The sequence below is a fragment of the Macaca mulatta genome, chromosome 10 (genome assembly GCF_049350105.2).
Source record: "Macaca mulatta isolate MMU2019108-1 chromosome 10, T2T-MMU8v2.0, whole genome shotgun sequence".
Lineage (NCBI taxonomy): Eukaryota > Metazoa > Chordata > Mammalia > Primates > Cercopithecidae > Macaca > Macaca mulatta.
The window spans coordinates 94,969,287-94,986,268 of record NC_133415.1 but is presented as its reverse complement, the minus strand read 5'-3'; the positions used below and the strand labels follow the sequence as shown (position 1 = coordinate 94,986,268).

General features: G+C 44.8%; 1 protein-coding gene across 3 annotated transcripts in view; it reads left to right on the top strand.

Annotated features, from left to right (window-relative positions):
- PTPRT (protein tyrosine phosphatase receptor type T) overlaps positions 1-16,982 on the top strand; it is a 1,118,573-nt gene that overhangs the window by 1,057,694 nt on the left and 43,897 nt on the right. For all 3 annotated transcript variants that reach the window (XM_028828430.2, XM_077949122.1, XM_028828427.2), the window contains one exon: positions 10,146-10,222. In XM_028828430.2, the coding sequence (XP_028684263.1) occupies positions 10,146-10,222 (77 nt within the window). The remainder of the gene's footprint in view (positions 1-10,145; positions 10,223-16,982) is intronic.

The following is a 16,982-nucleotide window of genomic DNA, read 5'->3' as shown; positions in this document are numbered from 1 at the left end:
AGCATCTTAAGGAACCCAGAGCACTGAGAGGCTGGAGTGGAGGACAAAGGCCCAGGCCAGGGAGAACAGAAAAGATTAAAGGGGACAAGTAGGAGGGAGGGCACTGCCTACAAATGAAACAACGAGAGACCTTGACAAAATATCCCCTTTCTTCCAAGTGATTCTATTTAGAATTTAGTAATAGAGACAGTGGGGTTTCTAGGGAGTGGACATGGAAAGGAAGTGAAAGGGAAGGAAATGAATGGGTAAAATAAGAACAAAGAGTCCTTTGCTTCCAAGTAACTCTAGGGCAGAGACTATTGGCAAGGGGAAATTCAGGAATCCCAAAGCATTCTCCATGTAAACTTTAAGAGGTGCTTCCTAGACTGGCAGGAAGGAGCTGACACTGAGAAGCCGAAGTGATCACAGAGGTTGCAAATGTTACAAAATGAGGCCCCCTTCTGGGATCAGTTGTTTATAAAAGTATAATCTAGATGTAGAAAGACTACAGGGGATAGTGCAGTACCTTGGGACTAAATTCCATCCTCAGACCACGAAGGATTCGGTAGGGAGGGGTTACCAGGACCCAAAGAGAGATGACCTGACCAGAGGTGGGTGCGACCTTTAGGTGGCAAGGCAGCCACCCATGGTGACCCCACCCAGGGGTGCTGGAGGAGTAAGTACCTCCATCACACTCTCCTCCCTCCGCCCAATCTTCTGCCTGTGCTTTCCATTGGCTGGACCCAACCAGAATCCAGAGAACAGGGGATCTGTTGACCTAATCCAGTGGTTCTCAAAGTGTAATGCCTAGAGCAGCGGCATCAGCGTTACCTGGGAACTCATTAGAGGTGCTAATTCTTGGGCTTCACCCCAGACTGACTGAATCAGAAATTCTGAGGACAGAGTCTAGCAATCTGTATTTCTAAAAGCCCTCCAGGTGATGGTGATGCATGTGCAACTTTGACAATGTCCAATCTTGGCCATAGCAATCAGCCTCCTGGATTAGAGAGCCAGATGAAGTGGAGAGGGGGTTTGAGGGCACACAGGATATCAGCACATTTTCTGAGACTTCTCTTCCACCAATCTAGGAAAAGTCACTGGGCTCAGGTGTATTGGGGTCTTAGACATGAGGTCAGGTGGGCTCAGGTTTTCATCGCAGTTCTGTTGTTTACCTTCAGCATCATCACTTCACCTCTCTGACCTTCAGGTTCTCACCTGTCAGATGGCTCTAGGGGAGCTCTCAGGATGGAGAGGCCAAATTAAGCTGAATGTTTATTAAATCTGAATGTTTATTAAATTAAGTCATAGACTTTTAAGTCTAGATGAGTTAGTGTAGCCTTTTTGAGTTCATAGACAAGAAGATATGGCCCAGAGATGGAGTGCACCGTGCCCAAGGTCACACAGCAAGTCTGTAGAACAGCCATGACTGGAGCTGTGGTCTCTTGCCTGCCAGGGTGGCACATAGTCCTTACCAAAGAGTCCTCTCTGCATCAAGTCATATCCATTTTCTTGGGGGAGAATGTGTTCCTAAGGTCCATCCTCAGAGCAGATGAGCTCTTCAGAGAGGCCCATCTTTTCCAGAAGGAGGTGGGGCTACGGTGTGCAGAGAGGACCCCCACTCCTAGTGAGGAACTCAGGTTCAAAACAAAACCCAGAGGCCTTTTCTCATAGCAGGTTTCTCTGCTGATACCTGGGGAGACAGAGCTGGGGGTGACAGAATGGGTGCCCTGCTCAGTGCTCCTCTCAGCCTCCATTCTGCTTTACTATCTCTGAGGGTGGCCCTTGCCTGGGTCCTACAGATGCCTTATGGTGCAGAAATCATTGGTACCCTGGCATATCCCCAAACACTCACTACTTGCATGTGTGCTAGTGCTAATTCAAACTGCCAGCACCTTTCATTCTTTTCCTAAGGAGTTTCTGGCCACTGGAGCCTTCTCTGCCTTCTTGCAGGGCAGGCCCAAAAAGCCAGAATATTAAATGTCCCCAGAACCTGCCCTCAATCAATGACTGATGGAAGTGGGTATATACATACCCTAGCTCCCTCTCCGCTTAGGTGAAATGACTTGAAGGTGCACATTCTTCTATGATGTCTCCCAGAGCTCCTCAGCCAAATTAAGCCTCAACTGGCCACAGTGGCAACTTGCTGAATGACATGCCCCTATTAGATTTCTTCTCTGTGTCACTTCCCACTCCCCTCCTGGTGTTTCCTGGGATCACCCCCCACACCAACTACTTGCATCCAAATACATATCTCATGTTCTTCTTCTGAGGAAATACAAATAAGAAACCTCCCTTCCTTCCTTCAGAAAGGCCCGTCATTGGGGCAGTGGGCAGTGCCTGGATGGCATCGTTAGGACACAGGTGGTCCTGTCTTGGTGCTTGCCCCTCTCAACTTCAGTCCCCTTCAGTCCCTCAAAGGTTGCATCTACTGGAGCAGCTCCTCCCAGGACCCCACAAAGAGGAGTTTTCCCATTTCAGCCAGCATGGATCTGGCAGGACAAGGAGGTACACAGAATGTCGGGCTGTCTCTGCGTCATGCCCAAGCCAGCCTCTCTTGATAATGGTAATTCAATCAAGATTGAATGTGCAGACCTTTAACTTCAATGAGGTACCCAGGCAGTCTCCGCAGAATTACCTACCTCCTCCTTATCCACTCCCGCAAGATGATGGCATTAACATTTCCAATACTTGTAGGAAATGGTTTTTCAGCTCCACAATTCATTGTAATGAGTCAAATCTCCTTTCTCTGAAAAAAAAAAAAAAATGCACTGTTCTTTACCCTTTGTAGTGCCCAGAAGACGGGAAGAAAGAATATCAAGTATCCAAATAATATTCTCTCCCCAGCCCCACCTCTTTTTTCTCTCTTTAAGTGGATGTGGGTTGAGGTGACAGGTTTACTGGGCTATCTTTGATGATGAAGGGAGGGAGAAGGAGTTGTGGTTTGTTCTGAGAGTTAAAACTGTATGAAGGAGGAAAGTGAACCCTCTATCTGGGGTGGCCATGAGACCTTAGTGGGATGAGGACCAATGTTGGAGTCCAAGAACTTGGAGGAAAGTGGGAGCTGGAGAGATGTGGCATAGCAAGGTATGGAGGTCATGGATCTCATGGTTCCAGGAGAGTAAGGAGCCTACAACTCTAAAAGGAAGCCCTTATCCCTATACCTTCTCCTGAGTTATGAAACTTTTTGGAGCCTTGAGTTTCTCATTCATGAAACGGGATGATGATAATAGACCTCATAGGGTTACTATGAGAATCAAATGGCATAGCATCCTATGGCATTTGGTAAGTGCCTGGAACATCTTACACTTTCCGCACAGGTAAATTTCTGTTCCCCACCACCTGGCACAAGGTGAGTCTCTAGTCTTATGGCCCATTTCCAGTAAGATCTTCTGGTCTTTCCCAAGACAGATTGAAGTGAATAACCAGAGCACCTCTATGCTAAATCACTAAACATTGGTCTGTATACTCAAACCTGAATGTGTATCAGAATCATCTGGAAGGCATATTAAAATGCACATTGCTGGGCCCCACCCCACAGTTTCTGATTCAGTGAGTCTGGGCTGGGGCCCAAGAATTTCCATTTCAAACAAGTTCCCAGGTGCTGCTGATGCTATTGGCCCAGGTCTAGAATAAAAACAAAACTGAATTTATATATTTGTGTTAATTTCTTACAACATACCAGGTGGGTTCATATTTTACATCTTTTAATCCTTGCAGCAAGTCTGCATAGATATATATGATTTGGATGTTATAGCTGGGTAAATAAAGGCTCAGGGGAAGTGGTAACCTGCCCCAGGTGATATGGTTAGTGTGTGACAAGCCTCATGTCTGCCTTCAGACCCCACCCAATCCATAACCTCCCTTCTGCTAAAGGCAAGAATTGGCTGCCAGTTTTAGGAAGGGATAGGCTGGGTCTACAGGTGTGGTGAGGGGTCAGCTATGAGGAGAGGAAGAATTTGAGCCCAGGATCCAGGCACAACTGCCAGCTTGGATGGAGGTGTTCTTTGAACATGCAAAGACTCTGTGGTCAGAGTGAACATAGTGCATTTGAGCAACTGAAAGAAGACCACAGTTATCAGAGCAGTATGTGAAGCTGGAGAGATAAGTAGGTTCCAAACCATCAGATCGTGCAAGACATTGCGGGGTGTGCTAGGCTTTGTCCTCTGTCAGTGGTGTTCTGTAGCTGACTCATACCAGCTTGCAGGAGCAGATTGTTAAATTTTCAGGAATTTTGTGAGCTGGTTGATGCTATGTTGATAGCTTGAAATCGGTCATGGTGGGAGTATTTACACCACAGAAATCAGCAGATATTACTGATCAGGGCCTTTTTTCCCACAGGGAGCTGTTTGTTAAACATTTACCAACATACCACTGGTCTTTGACCTCAAGCAAGAAAAAGCAGATTGACTGCAGACTGAGTGATGATGTTCCCCTAGACTTCTGTTAAATGGAGGTCTTTGAATCTGTGTCTTGGTACCATGTCTCCCTTGTGCCTTCTGCCACCAGTTCCCTCCTTCTCACAGCCAGCTCTTGCCCATCTCTCACCTCAGCTGAGAGCCAGGGGAGCAGGCACCTGCACCTTCCTCTTGCCTCATTGAGGAGTTTGCTTCTCCTCTGCATGACTCTTAACTCCTCTCCTTGTCTTGAATATCAAACAAGGAGTACCAAATTAGCTGTTTTTCAAGCTTGCAAAATGTAGATAGAGCATAATGAACATTCTGGGCTGCTTGTAAATTACCTCGTATAAACGCCTTCCCATCGCCTGCCGCCCCATCTTTCTCCATGTGCGTGTGGGTAAACACGATTTTTTATCCTTCTAATTATATAAAGTTAGAAGAAGAAGGGGACACAGAATAATATTAGCATCTCCCAAAATGAATAAATAAACCATAAGGACACTGCCACTCCTTGCGATGCCTTTCTGGTGGACCTGCAGCTGAATTCCACCCTTTAGTGAACACACACAATAGTTCTTTGCCTCTGCAGACAGATGAATCTGTATTTGGTACAGAGTGCAAATGGAAAGCCCTAAGTTTCTAAGTATGTCTGCTATTAGCTCACTGCCTGCCTCATATTCAGCCCCCAAACCATCATTTATTAAGCACCTGCTGTGTACCAGGCATTGTCCTAGCATTTTTCTTTAGAGCAGTTTTAGGTTTACAGAAAAGTTGAGCAGAAAGTACATCATTCCCATGTACTCCCTCCCACCCACGTACTGTTTCCCCTATTATTAAATCTTGCATTATTGTGGTACATTCATTACAATTAATTAATATTGATTTATTATTATTAGCTAACGTCCACAGTTTATTCGGGTTTGCTTTTTATGTTGTACAGTTCTATAGGATTTGACACATGTATAATGACATATATCCACTATTGCACTATTGTATAGAATAGTTTCACTGCCTTAAACATCCTCTGTGCTTCACCTATTCATCCTTCCCTCCTCCCATGCGCCTGGAAACTACTGCTCTTTTTCCTGTGTCTAGAGTTTTATCTTCTTCCAGAATGTCATATAGTCAGAATCATGCAGTATGGAGCCTTTTCAGATTGGCTTCTTTCACTTAGCAGTATGCATTTAAGTTTCCTCCATGTCTATTGTGGCTTGATAACTCATTTCTGCTTCTCACTGAACCATATGCCATTGTATGGATATATGATGAATGCTCCTTGACTTACAGTGAGGTTATATGCCCATAAACCCATAAGTTTAAAATATCATAAGTCAAAAATGCATTTAATATGCCTAACCTGCCAAACATCATAGCTTAGCCTAGCCTACATTAAACATGCTCAGAACACTTACATTAGCCTATAGTTGGGCAAAATCATCTAATACAAAGTGGCATTTTATAATACAGTATTGAATATGTCAGGGAATTGATTGAACACTGTACCAAAAATTAAAAACAGAACAATTATATGTGTACTCAAATTATGGTTTCTACTGAATGCATGTTGCTTTGGAACTATGATAAAGTCAAAAAATCCTAAGTCTAATCATCCTAAGGGAGGGACCATCTGCACCACAATTTGTTTATCCATTCACCTATTGAAGGACATATTGGTTGCCTCCAAGTTTTTGCAATTTTAAGCAAAGCTGCTATAAACATACATGTGCAGGTTTTCCTGTGGACATAAGTTTTCACCCCATTTGGGTGAATACCAAGAAGTGCAATTGCTGGATCCTAGTATGGTAAGAGTATGTTTAGTTTCGTAAGAAACTGTCAAACTGTCTTCCAAAGAGGCTGTACCATTTTGCATTCCTACCAGCAGTGAATGACAGGCCTTGCTGTGCCACATCCTCCCCAGCCTTTGGTGGTGTCAGTGTTTTGGATTTTGGCCATCCTAATATGTATGTAGTGGTATCCTGTTGTTTTAATTTGCAATTTCTTAATGACACATGATGTTAAACATCTTTTCGTAAGCTTATTTGCCATCTGTACATCTTCCTTGATTAGGCGTCTGTTCAGATCTTTCCCCCATTTTTTAAACAGGTCATTTGTTTTCTCACTGAGTTTTAAGAGTTCCTTGTGTATTTTTGATAAAAGTCCTTTCTGAGATATGTGTTTGGCAAATATTTCCTCCCAGTCTGTGGCTTGTCCTCTCATTTCTTCATGTCCTAGCACTTTTCACACCTATGTTTTCTCATTTAATCCTCTCGTGCCATGTAGTATTGGCTCCATTTTGTTAAGGAAACCAAAGCTAAGAGCGATCAATTGATTTGCTAGGTGATGGAGCTAACATTTGAAGCCAAATCTGATCACAGCTCCATATCTCACATCATATATTAAAAGTTAATCTCACTTGACATAAGTTAGCTGTGTAGGCATGAATTTTGGTAACATCATAATAAAGCACCTTTCCACTGTCCCAGAAAAGAAACACTGTATTAGGCTGCCCTGCAGAGCCCAGCATGATTCCTTGGGTCTCCGTGGCTTCACAGGGCATGGAGAGCCTTCTGAATGAAACACCCGCTGCTGCCTCCTCTGTCTCCCCTCCCATCGCTGTTCCCCTCACACTCTGTTTTCCCAGGATAGGAGACCCTTGCAGCTCCCCAACTGTGCTTGCTTTTTTCAGGATATCTGCCTTCACTCTAGCAGTTCCCTCTGATGGAAAGACTTCCTCATTGTGCACTGGCCAAACCTGACTCATTTTTAATTCCTCATTCACATGTCACTACACAAAGCCCTCTATTCCCCATCTTCTAGATTTGGAAGTTTTGCTTCTGCGTATAGTCTGTCTCTACTAAATTGACAAACTCCTTAACATGAGTATCACATTTGATAGCACTTTCTTAATCCCTTCCACTAGCCTGGCACAGAGTAGGTATGCAGTAAACAAGTTCTTAATAAATGAAGGAGAGATGTTGTCAAACACCATCATCTGGTGGCTAGAGATCGCTTTCATCCGTAAGAACACTTAACTAGAATAAATAAGTTTGTTTCTTTTTGTTTTGTTTTTCATCATTTTTGCTTTCCGGTTTTTCAACTTCATTTTATATTTTAAAAATTCCCTTTCAACATTTTAAACCAGAATCTCTGTTTCCAGTGCTATGGGCCCCAGGGAGGCATAACTCAACAAATAAAGGAGATTTCTGAATCAATAAGTCATAATGAGACCACTGAGTGAAAACACAATGTGCATTTTCACTTTTTTAAGGCCTACAGCTTCTGGAACTGCTGGCAACAGAGGCCTGATGCCCTGGGCTGAGAGTCAGGTGCCAGGCTTTGTCTGAATTCCAGCCTGCTGGATGGGCTGTCCCCCAGGGAGTCCTCTTTGGGGCTAGAATCCTGCAGGAACTGGGGACCAACTGTTTGCACAGACTCCAGCTGTAGTGTCTGTGAGATGCCTGAGGCTCTGGGGCAGCAAGTTATGTGGACGGAGTAGGGTTTCAGGGTCAGAAAATCATAATCGAGAAGTCCTCTCTGCCACTCACATGATGCATAACTTTGGAAATTTGCTTAATCTTTCTGAGTCTCAGTGCCTTCATCTGTGAAATGGGAAGACTCATAATACCATATCACTCTGGTATCCTTATAATAACCTATATGGCTATTTTGAGGCATAAATGATTGAACGAGATAATGTATGTAAAGTTTCTGGTACCTACCATGAATTCAATAAAGGTTAACTTCAAACACCTCCCCCATGTCACACTCCACTCACCCACCCAAAAGGATTGCTTAGACCACCCACCTGCTCCCTCTAGTTGCTTCTACTGAAACTTTTCCCCCGATGAATAAGAAAAGTGGCATTTAGTATAACCCGCTGTCTAGCACAGTGCCTGCCTGACACATGGCAGATAGTCAATGAATGATTCTTAAATGAATGGATAGATATGGGGTGTGTCTTATACCAGCCCTAGGCCTGTTTGTCCATAACAGGACCCATTCCTTACCTTCTCCCACTCTACTATTGCAGGTAACTGACCCCTGTAGGTTGCATTTTTCAGGCTCTCCTGTCAGCTGTCTAGGTTTGGGCAACGACATGCACTGGGAGACTGGAGAGAAGAAGAAAGGGAGAAGCCAGGGTATTACAACTACAGTTGCCTTCCTTAGCAGTAAGGGAAGCACCTCCTCATCTCCAGCTCCTACTAGAATCCCATTGTGGCTTCAGGTTCCAGCAGGTGGCCCCAGCTCCTGAGCGCTGCGCATTCCACCACCTCCCTCCATCCCTTCAGCCCAAGGGCAGGCAGTCTCTCATTGTTGCTCCTTATCTCTGAGTTTCTCCACTGTCTTCTATCTGGCTGCTCAACTCTTCTGTCACCCAGGCAACCACTTCTCTGTAGTTAATTCCCTCTGCTAGGTATATTTGAAGTGGTTTCTAACATTATGCTTACACCCCTTTGGAAGTAGGAGCGACTGAACTCAGAGTTAAGATAACTTCACTCCTCTGTGCTCTAGCATTCACTGACCATGTGGCCAGTCAGGCTTTCTGGAGCCTCAGTTTCCTCATTTGTAACCAGGGCTAACAGAACCCGTCCTACTTCTCTCCTGCAGGGTCACTGTGAGAACCCAGTGAGGTCATCCAATTATACCTCTTCCATGTATTACTGAGTACCTGCTGTATGTCAGGATCTTTTAAAGGTGCAGGGGATGGAGCAGGGAATAAAGCATAATGTCCCAGTTCTCAAGGGGGTTTTGGTTAGTTGCAAATAAATGTGCCTTGTAAACTGCAGAATGCTGTATCATTCTAAGAGGATAAGCTGACCTGACCTCCTTGACTCCCAGAAAACCCTTGGGGATGTCCAGAGTTCTCCAGCCCACTTCTTAGGGACCCCATTCCTGCCCTAGAGGAAGGTGAATTAGGATGCAGTGACTGCACAATGATAGGTGCACAGTGACCTGGGTAGCAAACCAAAGTCCCTCCTCCCAACTAGACCCAACCAGTGTTCCACTTGTGTGTGTCTATTAGCGTGTCAGAGCTCACTTAATTAATTGTAAAGGATTATCCTGATTCTTCTGCTGTACTAGTTTTCTTTTTAATGGTTTTCATTCGGTGTTACTTGAAGTAAGCATGCTATCAAATAAAGCCTGCAAATCTTGTTTATGTCTAGATTGTGTTTGAAAAGGTATCCTCTCTAACACGATGTTTAGTTATTGATGACCTCTTTTACAATGATTTAGTCAGCCTCACTTTAATGATAGTATTGATAACAACATATGGCTGACAATCTATCTACAACAATACTCCGAGGGGCAAATGAAAATGCAATTTGTGCGTGTGCGGAAGATAGGTAAACTTGTTTGTTTTTAAACCACATGAAAATGGAGTGTATTAATCCAGATGCAGCACTCTCCTGTCCTGAGCGTTTTTATATGGTCTCTCTTACGTTGTCCTATGAAGCAGGTATTGCCATCCCCGTTTTAATGATTAAATCACTAAGACTTAAAGAAACAGGTGACTAATCCAGTTAGGTAATGACAAAATCAGAAGGGAAGGTAGAAAAATAAGAAGTGCTTACCTCCCTGAGCCTCCGCTTCCTCATCTATAAATGGGAACAGTAACTGAGGGTAGTGTTGAGAGTTAAATGAGAGAGTAGCACAATGCCTGATATGCCGTGCTGTCATTAACAAACAGTAGCTCCAAAGGAGGACATAGCTGCCTCCTCACCTAGGGCCTCTTATCAACCATCCCCTTGATTTCTGCTCTCTCTGCAGACGACCATTCCCGGGTGAGACTGCTGGTGCTGGATGGAGACCCGCACTCTGACTACATCAATGCCAACTACATTGACGTGAGTGTCTTAATGGGGCTGGGTGCTGGGGATGGCTTTTGCAGGCTCAAGATCTGTGGTTTACCCCAAACTCTCCTCCAGAAGGTGGTCCTTCCAGAGCAGTCTGGATCCTCCCTGATACGTGGAACTAGTGTAACCCAAGTTGACTGTCCATCTTATGCTGTATCCTCTTTCAGGCTGGCTGTAGTAGCCTGCTGTATGGAGCCTCAGGACAACTGTTGGTCTTACTCATTCACCCCATTTATTCATTTGTATATATGTCTGTTGATCCATTCGTTCATTCACATAAACGCACGACCATTTATGCCACAAAAATTTTAAAGTGCCTACTGTAAAATGTATACTAGATGCTATGGGAACCATAATGCAAAAAACACCATGGTCTCTACCTTCTAAAACCTTAGCAGGCAGATAACGCACACATCAATAATTCCAGGGCAAAGTAGAAAGTGGTAAGTGTCCTAAGTACAGATAACATGCTGCAGAGATTCAGAGGTAGGGAAAAATATCACTTCTCCCATCAGGAACGCAAAATATGATGTGAACCAAAACTTCAAGCACAGGTATGATTTAAAATCAAAGAGAGGGAAGGGGGGCCTCTGGTTAGAGAGAATAGCACAAGCCAAGATGGAGCAACTGGCAAGGAGATACATAGCAGCTCCATTTGAGGGGAGCAGAGAATATGTAACAGGAATAGTTGAAAATACTGTTGGGGCTACATCAGTGACGATTAAGTGCTCAGGCTTAGGAAGTGGGACTTTATCCCACAGACAAGAGGAAGCTATTAAACATTTTTTATCAAGGAGGTGACCAGCTCAGAACTGAGCTTTGGGATGATTTATCTGCTACCAAAGATAAGATAGATCAGAGGGAAGAAATTCTGGAATCAAGACAACTACAACCAATAAGGAAAGAGGCTGCTCCAGTATTCCAGAGACGACTGAGGAAGGGACTAAACTCAAACAGGAGCCAAGAAGGGTATGCATGGAAGTGAGAGCATTTGCTAAGCAAGAACATGACTGCTGGAGTCAGAAGGACAACCCAATGTGACTGATTCAAGCCATGCTTCTCAGGACCTCAGCTCACAGCCCATGGGTCTTGAAGAATGGCACAGAGATTCACATTGGTCCCCCAGACTCTCAAATGTATTTACAGATAGGCTATAAAGTGTGGTGGTGCAGTTTGTGAATTCCCCCTTAATCTAGACTAAGCCAGGTGAGTTATTAACTCAACAAATACTTACTGAGCCTTGTATTGGTCATTCGACTGTTTGCCCTCAGATCTATTTATTGTGCTTCCCTGTTCTGCCTTGCATTGCCGGTGTGTGTGTGTGTGTGTGTGTGTGTGTGTGTGTGTGTGTGTGTGTGTGTGAGAGAGAGAGAGAGAGAGAGAGAGACAGAGACAGAGACAGACAGACAGACAGACAGACAGACTGGAGGATGATGGAAAGGCAGTGTATTCTCTGTCTCACTCCCTTCCTTGGGCAGCTGCTCAGGCAGTGGCTGTATCCTGTCTGTGGCTCCATCTTTCCTCAAGCAGGCCTGCCATAGTCCAATCTCCTGCCAGTCAGCCTGCTGGGGCTCTGGTTATTTCTGGACTCTGGATTCTGGTTATTTCTCCCTCTCCTGCTATCCCACGAGTTCTAAGGGTTGCTTGCAGCCTCCTGCAGTCCCTGATCTCTGGGTTGCCCCACTATTCTCTGTTTGGCATCTTGGCTCCTCCATCACTTGTGTAACCAGCTCCCCATGCTGAATTGCCTCTGTCTGAAACACCTAGAGTGGTTTCTGTTTCCCTAACTATACCCTAATTAACAAAGGGCCTACTACATGGCCAAGAACTGGGGCTGGAACTTCAGTGGAGTTGAAGATAAACACCGTCTCTGCCACCGTGGTCCTCCCAGGAAAGTTCACAGGAGATGGCCAGTTCTGAATAGCTTTTCTCCAGCCCAGAGCAGGGTACTCTGAGCATGCACCCATCATGCCAGCAGCCTTTCCCTCATACATCCAGTATTCAATTCACAAACACAGAGCAGACCCTCCACCGTGTATGGGAAATACTGACTTTTAAGACCAGGTCTCTGACCTAAAAGGGACTCAAATCTGGTGAGGGAGTCAGATAAGAAAATAGACCTTCACAGAGCAGGGGCTGTGGGATCATAAAGGAAAATCAATGCTTCAAGTTGGTGGGAAAGGGAAGTAGCCAGTGAAGGCTCCCTGGAGGAGGTGATGTCTCAGCTCTGCCTTGAAAGGTGACTTAGAGTCATCCAGGCAAGAAGGTTTATAGTAACCTAAGAATTACTGATCACTTTTCATTGTACCAACATCACCTTAACTAGTATCACAACTTCACAAGGTAAGTAACATTACTACCCATTTCCAGATGAGTAAGCGAGTCTCTTCAAATTATATAACGTGTCCAGGATTATACTGCTAGGAGGTAGGGGAGGAGGGAGCAGAAATCTGAGTCAAGAGTACCTCTCCCACCATACCCTGCTGTCTTTAATATTAAATCACAGTGAGCAATGACACCACCAATTGGCTCTTAATGAGTCAGTCTTGGGTCCTATGATGGGTGGCTTAAGTAAGTCAGCTTATCAAAACCTCTTCACAACCCTTCAAGGTAGGTGTTATCATTCCCATTCTCCAGATGGAAAGGGCTGAGGTTTGGAGAAGTTACAAATATGTCCCAGGCCATGCAGCTGGTCGGGGCAGAACCAGGATGGGAACTAGACCTGAATGGCTCCCAGTTTAGCACTCTTTCTCCTTCCCCTCCCCACCCAGTGCCAGACACCACCTTGTAGCCAACACACAGCCAGGACTGAGTCAGCATATATTGATGCAGGTTGAGTTGATTCTTCCATTTCTCCTCAACCTTGTCTATGGCTGCGTGGATGTGACCCTAAGGACCACAGCCCACACAGGGTCTGGCATGCCTGAGTTTCTGTATCTGGCATTCATCATTTGACTAGAATCCCCCAGCAAAAGTCATTTTCCTAGATAGGCACTCAATCCAAAGTTGAATGAGCATCTGACTACAGTCAGGGCCAAGACACACTTTGGTATTTTATAGGCAACAAATGAAACTGCTTTCAGTGTAAGTTAATCTCTACAACACTAGTGCTAATTATGCCTCTGATTCCTTTCCTGTTTTATCATTACAAGACATGTTTCAAGCCTTTAAAGACAGGAAACCAGAGCTCTAGGTTAAGAGCACTGTCCAAGGTCACACAACTGAACTTCAATTCTCTGCCCACTTAGGACACACCACGACCTCTTCCTTCTGTCTGTAAGAATAGGTTAGGCAGACAGGGCAAATGGCCTCTGTTCATGCTGTCTTATCTTGGGATATTGAACTCTGGGCTGAATCTCAGTGGTTAGAATCCAGGGCTAATAAAGTCATGAATCTGGTCTTTGTCGAAGGCCTGGCTGTTGAATCCAGGCCTTTGTGATTACTAGCTTTATGATCTTGGGTAAATTACTCATTCTGATAGCTATAAAATGAGATAGTGGTGCCACCCCACAAGTGTGCAATAACTGATGTTAAGTATCTGTTATGATCCCAAAAGGAGACATAGGCTTCCTCAAAGTGGGTACCCAGGGAAAGTTTAATAAAGATGTGAACAGGATTAAGAGAAACCAGCAGAGTAGAGTGCAGTATCACTAGGCTAACAATAGTAGGGAGTCCTTACCAGCCCTAGACCCAGATAAGGGAAGACAGTAGCTATGAGAGAGGGCTGCCCTTCAAGAACTGAAGCCCTTGATTGAGTGACAAGGTCAAGCAAGCCATGGTGACCTGGCAGGGAGGAACCTAGAAGAACATATGCCCCAACCTCCTCCTGGTCTCTGAGCTCCTGCTTTTGTTCCCCATTGACTAAACCCAATTTGAAGCAAAAAGCATAGGAGCCCATGGTACGATCCATACAGAGCAGACCATGGAAGGAAAAAGGGGAAATGGAGGGACAAAAGGAAGATAACCAACCACAAGCAACTCCTTGCACCGTTACCACTATAAAGTGAAGAGTGAGGAACTCCATTAATTGCGAACCAACTATATACTCCAGCAAAGATAAAATTCCTGGGGTCTCTATTTGGGTTCCTGGCAAAACAGTGCTCCAGACAGCTAACTCGGTCCTCACTCCATCACCCTGGTCTCCAACCCAGCCAGAATCCTTCCTGGCTCTCTAATGAGCTAACTGCCCACGCTAGAATCATTTCTCTACAATTGGATCTTGATGATTCATTAAAATAACTCTATTGGGATAATGAGCTGAATGGGGCCAGCCCTGTCTCTGCCTCCGGAGGCCGTGGTCTGTTACTGTCTGAACCATCCTGCTGGCAGGTTTGTTTGCACACCCGAAAATGTATTGGCCACTTAAATCTGTTATAAATTACCAGCCTGGAAATAAATATCGTATCTGGGTCCCCAGTAAGTAACAGATGCATGAGTGCAGAGAGAGATAAATGCGTTTTGGATGCAAACCTCTTTCCCATTGCTCACAGACAGATGGAGGCAGGCCCAGTGCTGGTTTGCAGTCGATCTGCGTGCTGTGTAGGTGGGACTTAAATGAACTCAAAGTTCTTTTAAGGTTAGGAAGTTTTCTGTACTCGCTCTTGGCGAATCCCCAGAGGAGCCCCAATTGAGCAGTACATTTCCTTTTATCTCCTTTGCTGAGGAGTCTCGTGGTTGGAATGTTTTCTCTTTGGGGACTGCGTGGGTTTTTGGAAGCCAAGGTGGGTCTCTTTACTCAGATGCAGCATGGGAACAGGCACACAGCATGCGTGTATTCAGTCAGTATGAATTTTTCAAGGCCAATGGCCCAGGCTGACTTCTAGGTGCTGGGGACATGGCCGTGAGCAAGCCAGATACAGCCCTGGCTTTGTGGAGCTCCCATTCAACTGGGGGAGCATGTAAATGAAGAAAGAATAGTGTGCTATTTGGTGATAAGTTCTCTAAAGAAAAGTAAGCCAGAGCAAGTGGAAAGAAGCTGATGGGGTGGTCAGAGATGAACTCTCCACAGACGTGATTGACAACTGAGCAGAAGTTTGGATGGAGTGAGAGAGCAAGCCACTCAGTTACCTGAGGGCAGACATAGCAGGCACGGGGAACGGCCAGTGCTAAGGCCTCTGGATGGACATGTGATCCCTATCTCTGAAGAAGAGCAAGAACCAGTGGATGATGAAAGAATGGTAGAGAAACTGGGAACATCATTGAAACGATGAAATGGAAATGACAAGAGGTGTCAAGATGCGCAAACCAGGCTTAAGGAGCCAATCAACCACCACTTCCTCTGAGGTGCCCTCCTTGGCTGTTCAATTCCCATGGGTGCTCCACAGAGTCCCCACATCTTCCCATTAGTAGCCTTTACCCCAGTCTGTTGATGTCTACAAGTTGCTCAAAAGCAAAGTCCACATTCATCGGGTCCACTTTTGTATTTCTAGTGCCTTGTACATAGTAGTAGGTGCTTAATTAATACCTGTTGATTGACAGTGAATGTGCAAACAAATGAACTCACAAAATAGAGAATCCAAGCCATCTAACTCCACAACTAAAATGTGAATCTCTTGCTCAGAATGTTATCTCACTGAATTTCAAGCACGTTAGAATCTTCCAAATCACAGCTTCCTCCAGGGTCTCTTTTTCTTCCAGCCTGAGCATTAAGAGGATGCTCCAACTTCAGCTCAAAAACACTCATGCATGTATTTCACCAACCAGACTGCTGAAAACTGCACCCAGCTCTGGCTGGCATGTCCCATGGCCCAGGAGGAGAAAAGTACAAAAAAATTTACTGCAGCACATGGAATTGTATTCACTGAACATATACAAAGCCCTACTGGGCCACTCAGAAGAAAGGAGTCAACTCTGCATCCCAGAGGAGGGCATATTTCAAGAGCAGCTTGGTGAGGCTGAAGCACAGGGTGCACGGGGTTATAGGAGTGGACAAAGAGGGACAACTGGCGGTAAGGCTGGAGATGAAAATGGAGACAGATGACTAGTCCCAAGCTAAGGCATTTGGGCATTACCATGCAGACAACAGGGAGCTACTGCAGGCTTATAAGCAGGGAAATAACACACTCAGTGTGCAAGAAGAAGCTCATGGGGTTAGGAAGCAGCAAGGCTACAGAGTGAAACTGCAGGCAGGGAGGCCAGCTAGAAGTTAGTGTTGTGGCCTCAGCCAGGGAGGATGAGGGCTGTGGGAATGAGTGATGGGGATGGCAGAAGAGGGTAGACTTGAGAAACTGCATCTTTCCAGGATCTAGGGGACCATTTTCTATTCCCAAAGCTACTCAAGAAAACCCTTGGGTTTACTTCTTTCTTTTAGCCTGAGCAGCCCTGTCCACTTGACTTGGAGGAAGGGATAGGTCCTCCTACCACTTGTGTCACAGGGAAGGGCTCAGTTATTACATTAACACAAAGAAGGTCTCATCATCCCAGTATCCCCTGAGAGGTGTGCATATACTTTTAGTCTTGATAGGCACTCAGTAAATAAATGTTTGCCAAATAAACAATAAAATAACAATAGCAAAGACATTTATGTTAAATCTTAGAATAGGGCTGGCACATAGTAACTGTTATATATCAACTCATTTAATCTGATCAACAACACTATGATGTAAATACCATTATCCCTATTAATTTTTTTAATTTTATAGATTTAGGGGGTACAAGTGCAGTTTTGTTACTATATATATTGCACAGTGGTGAAGTATAGGCTTTTAATGTAACCATCACCTGAATAGTACACATTGCACCTATTAAATTA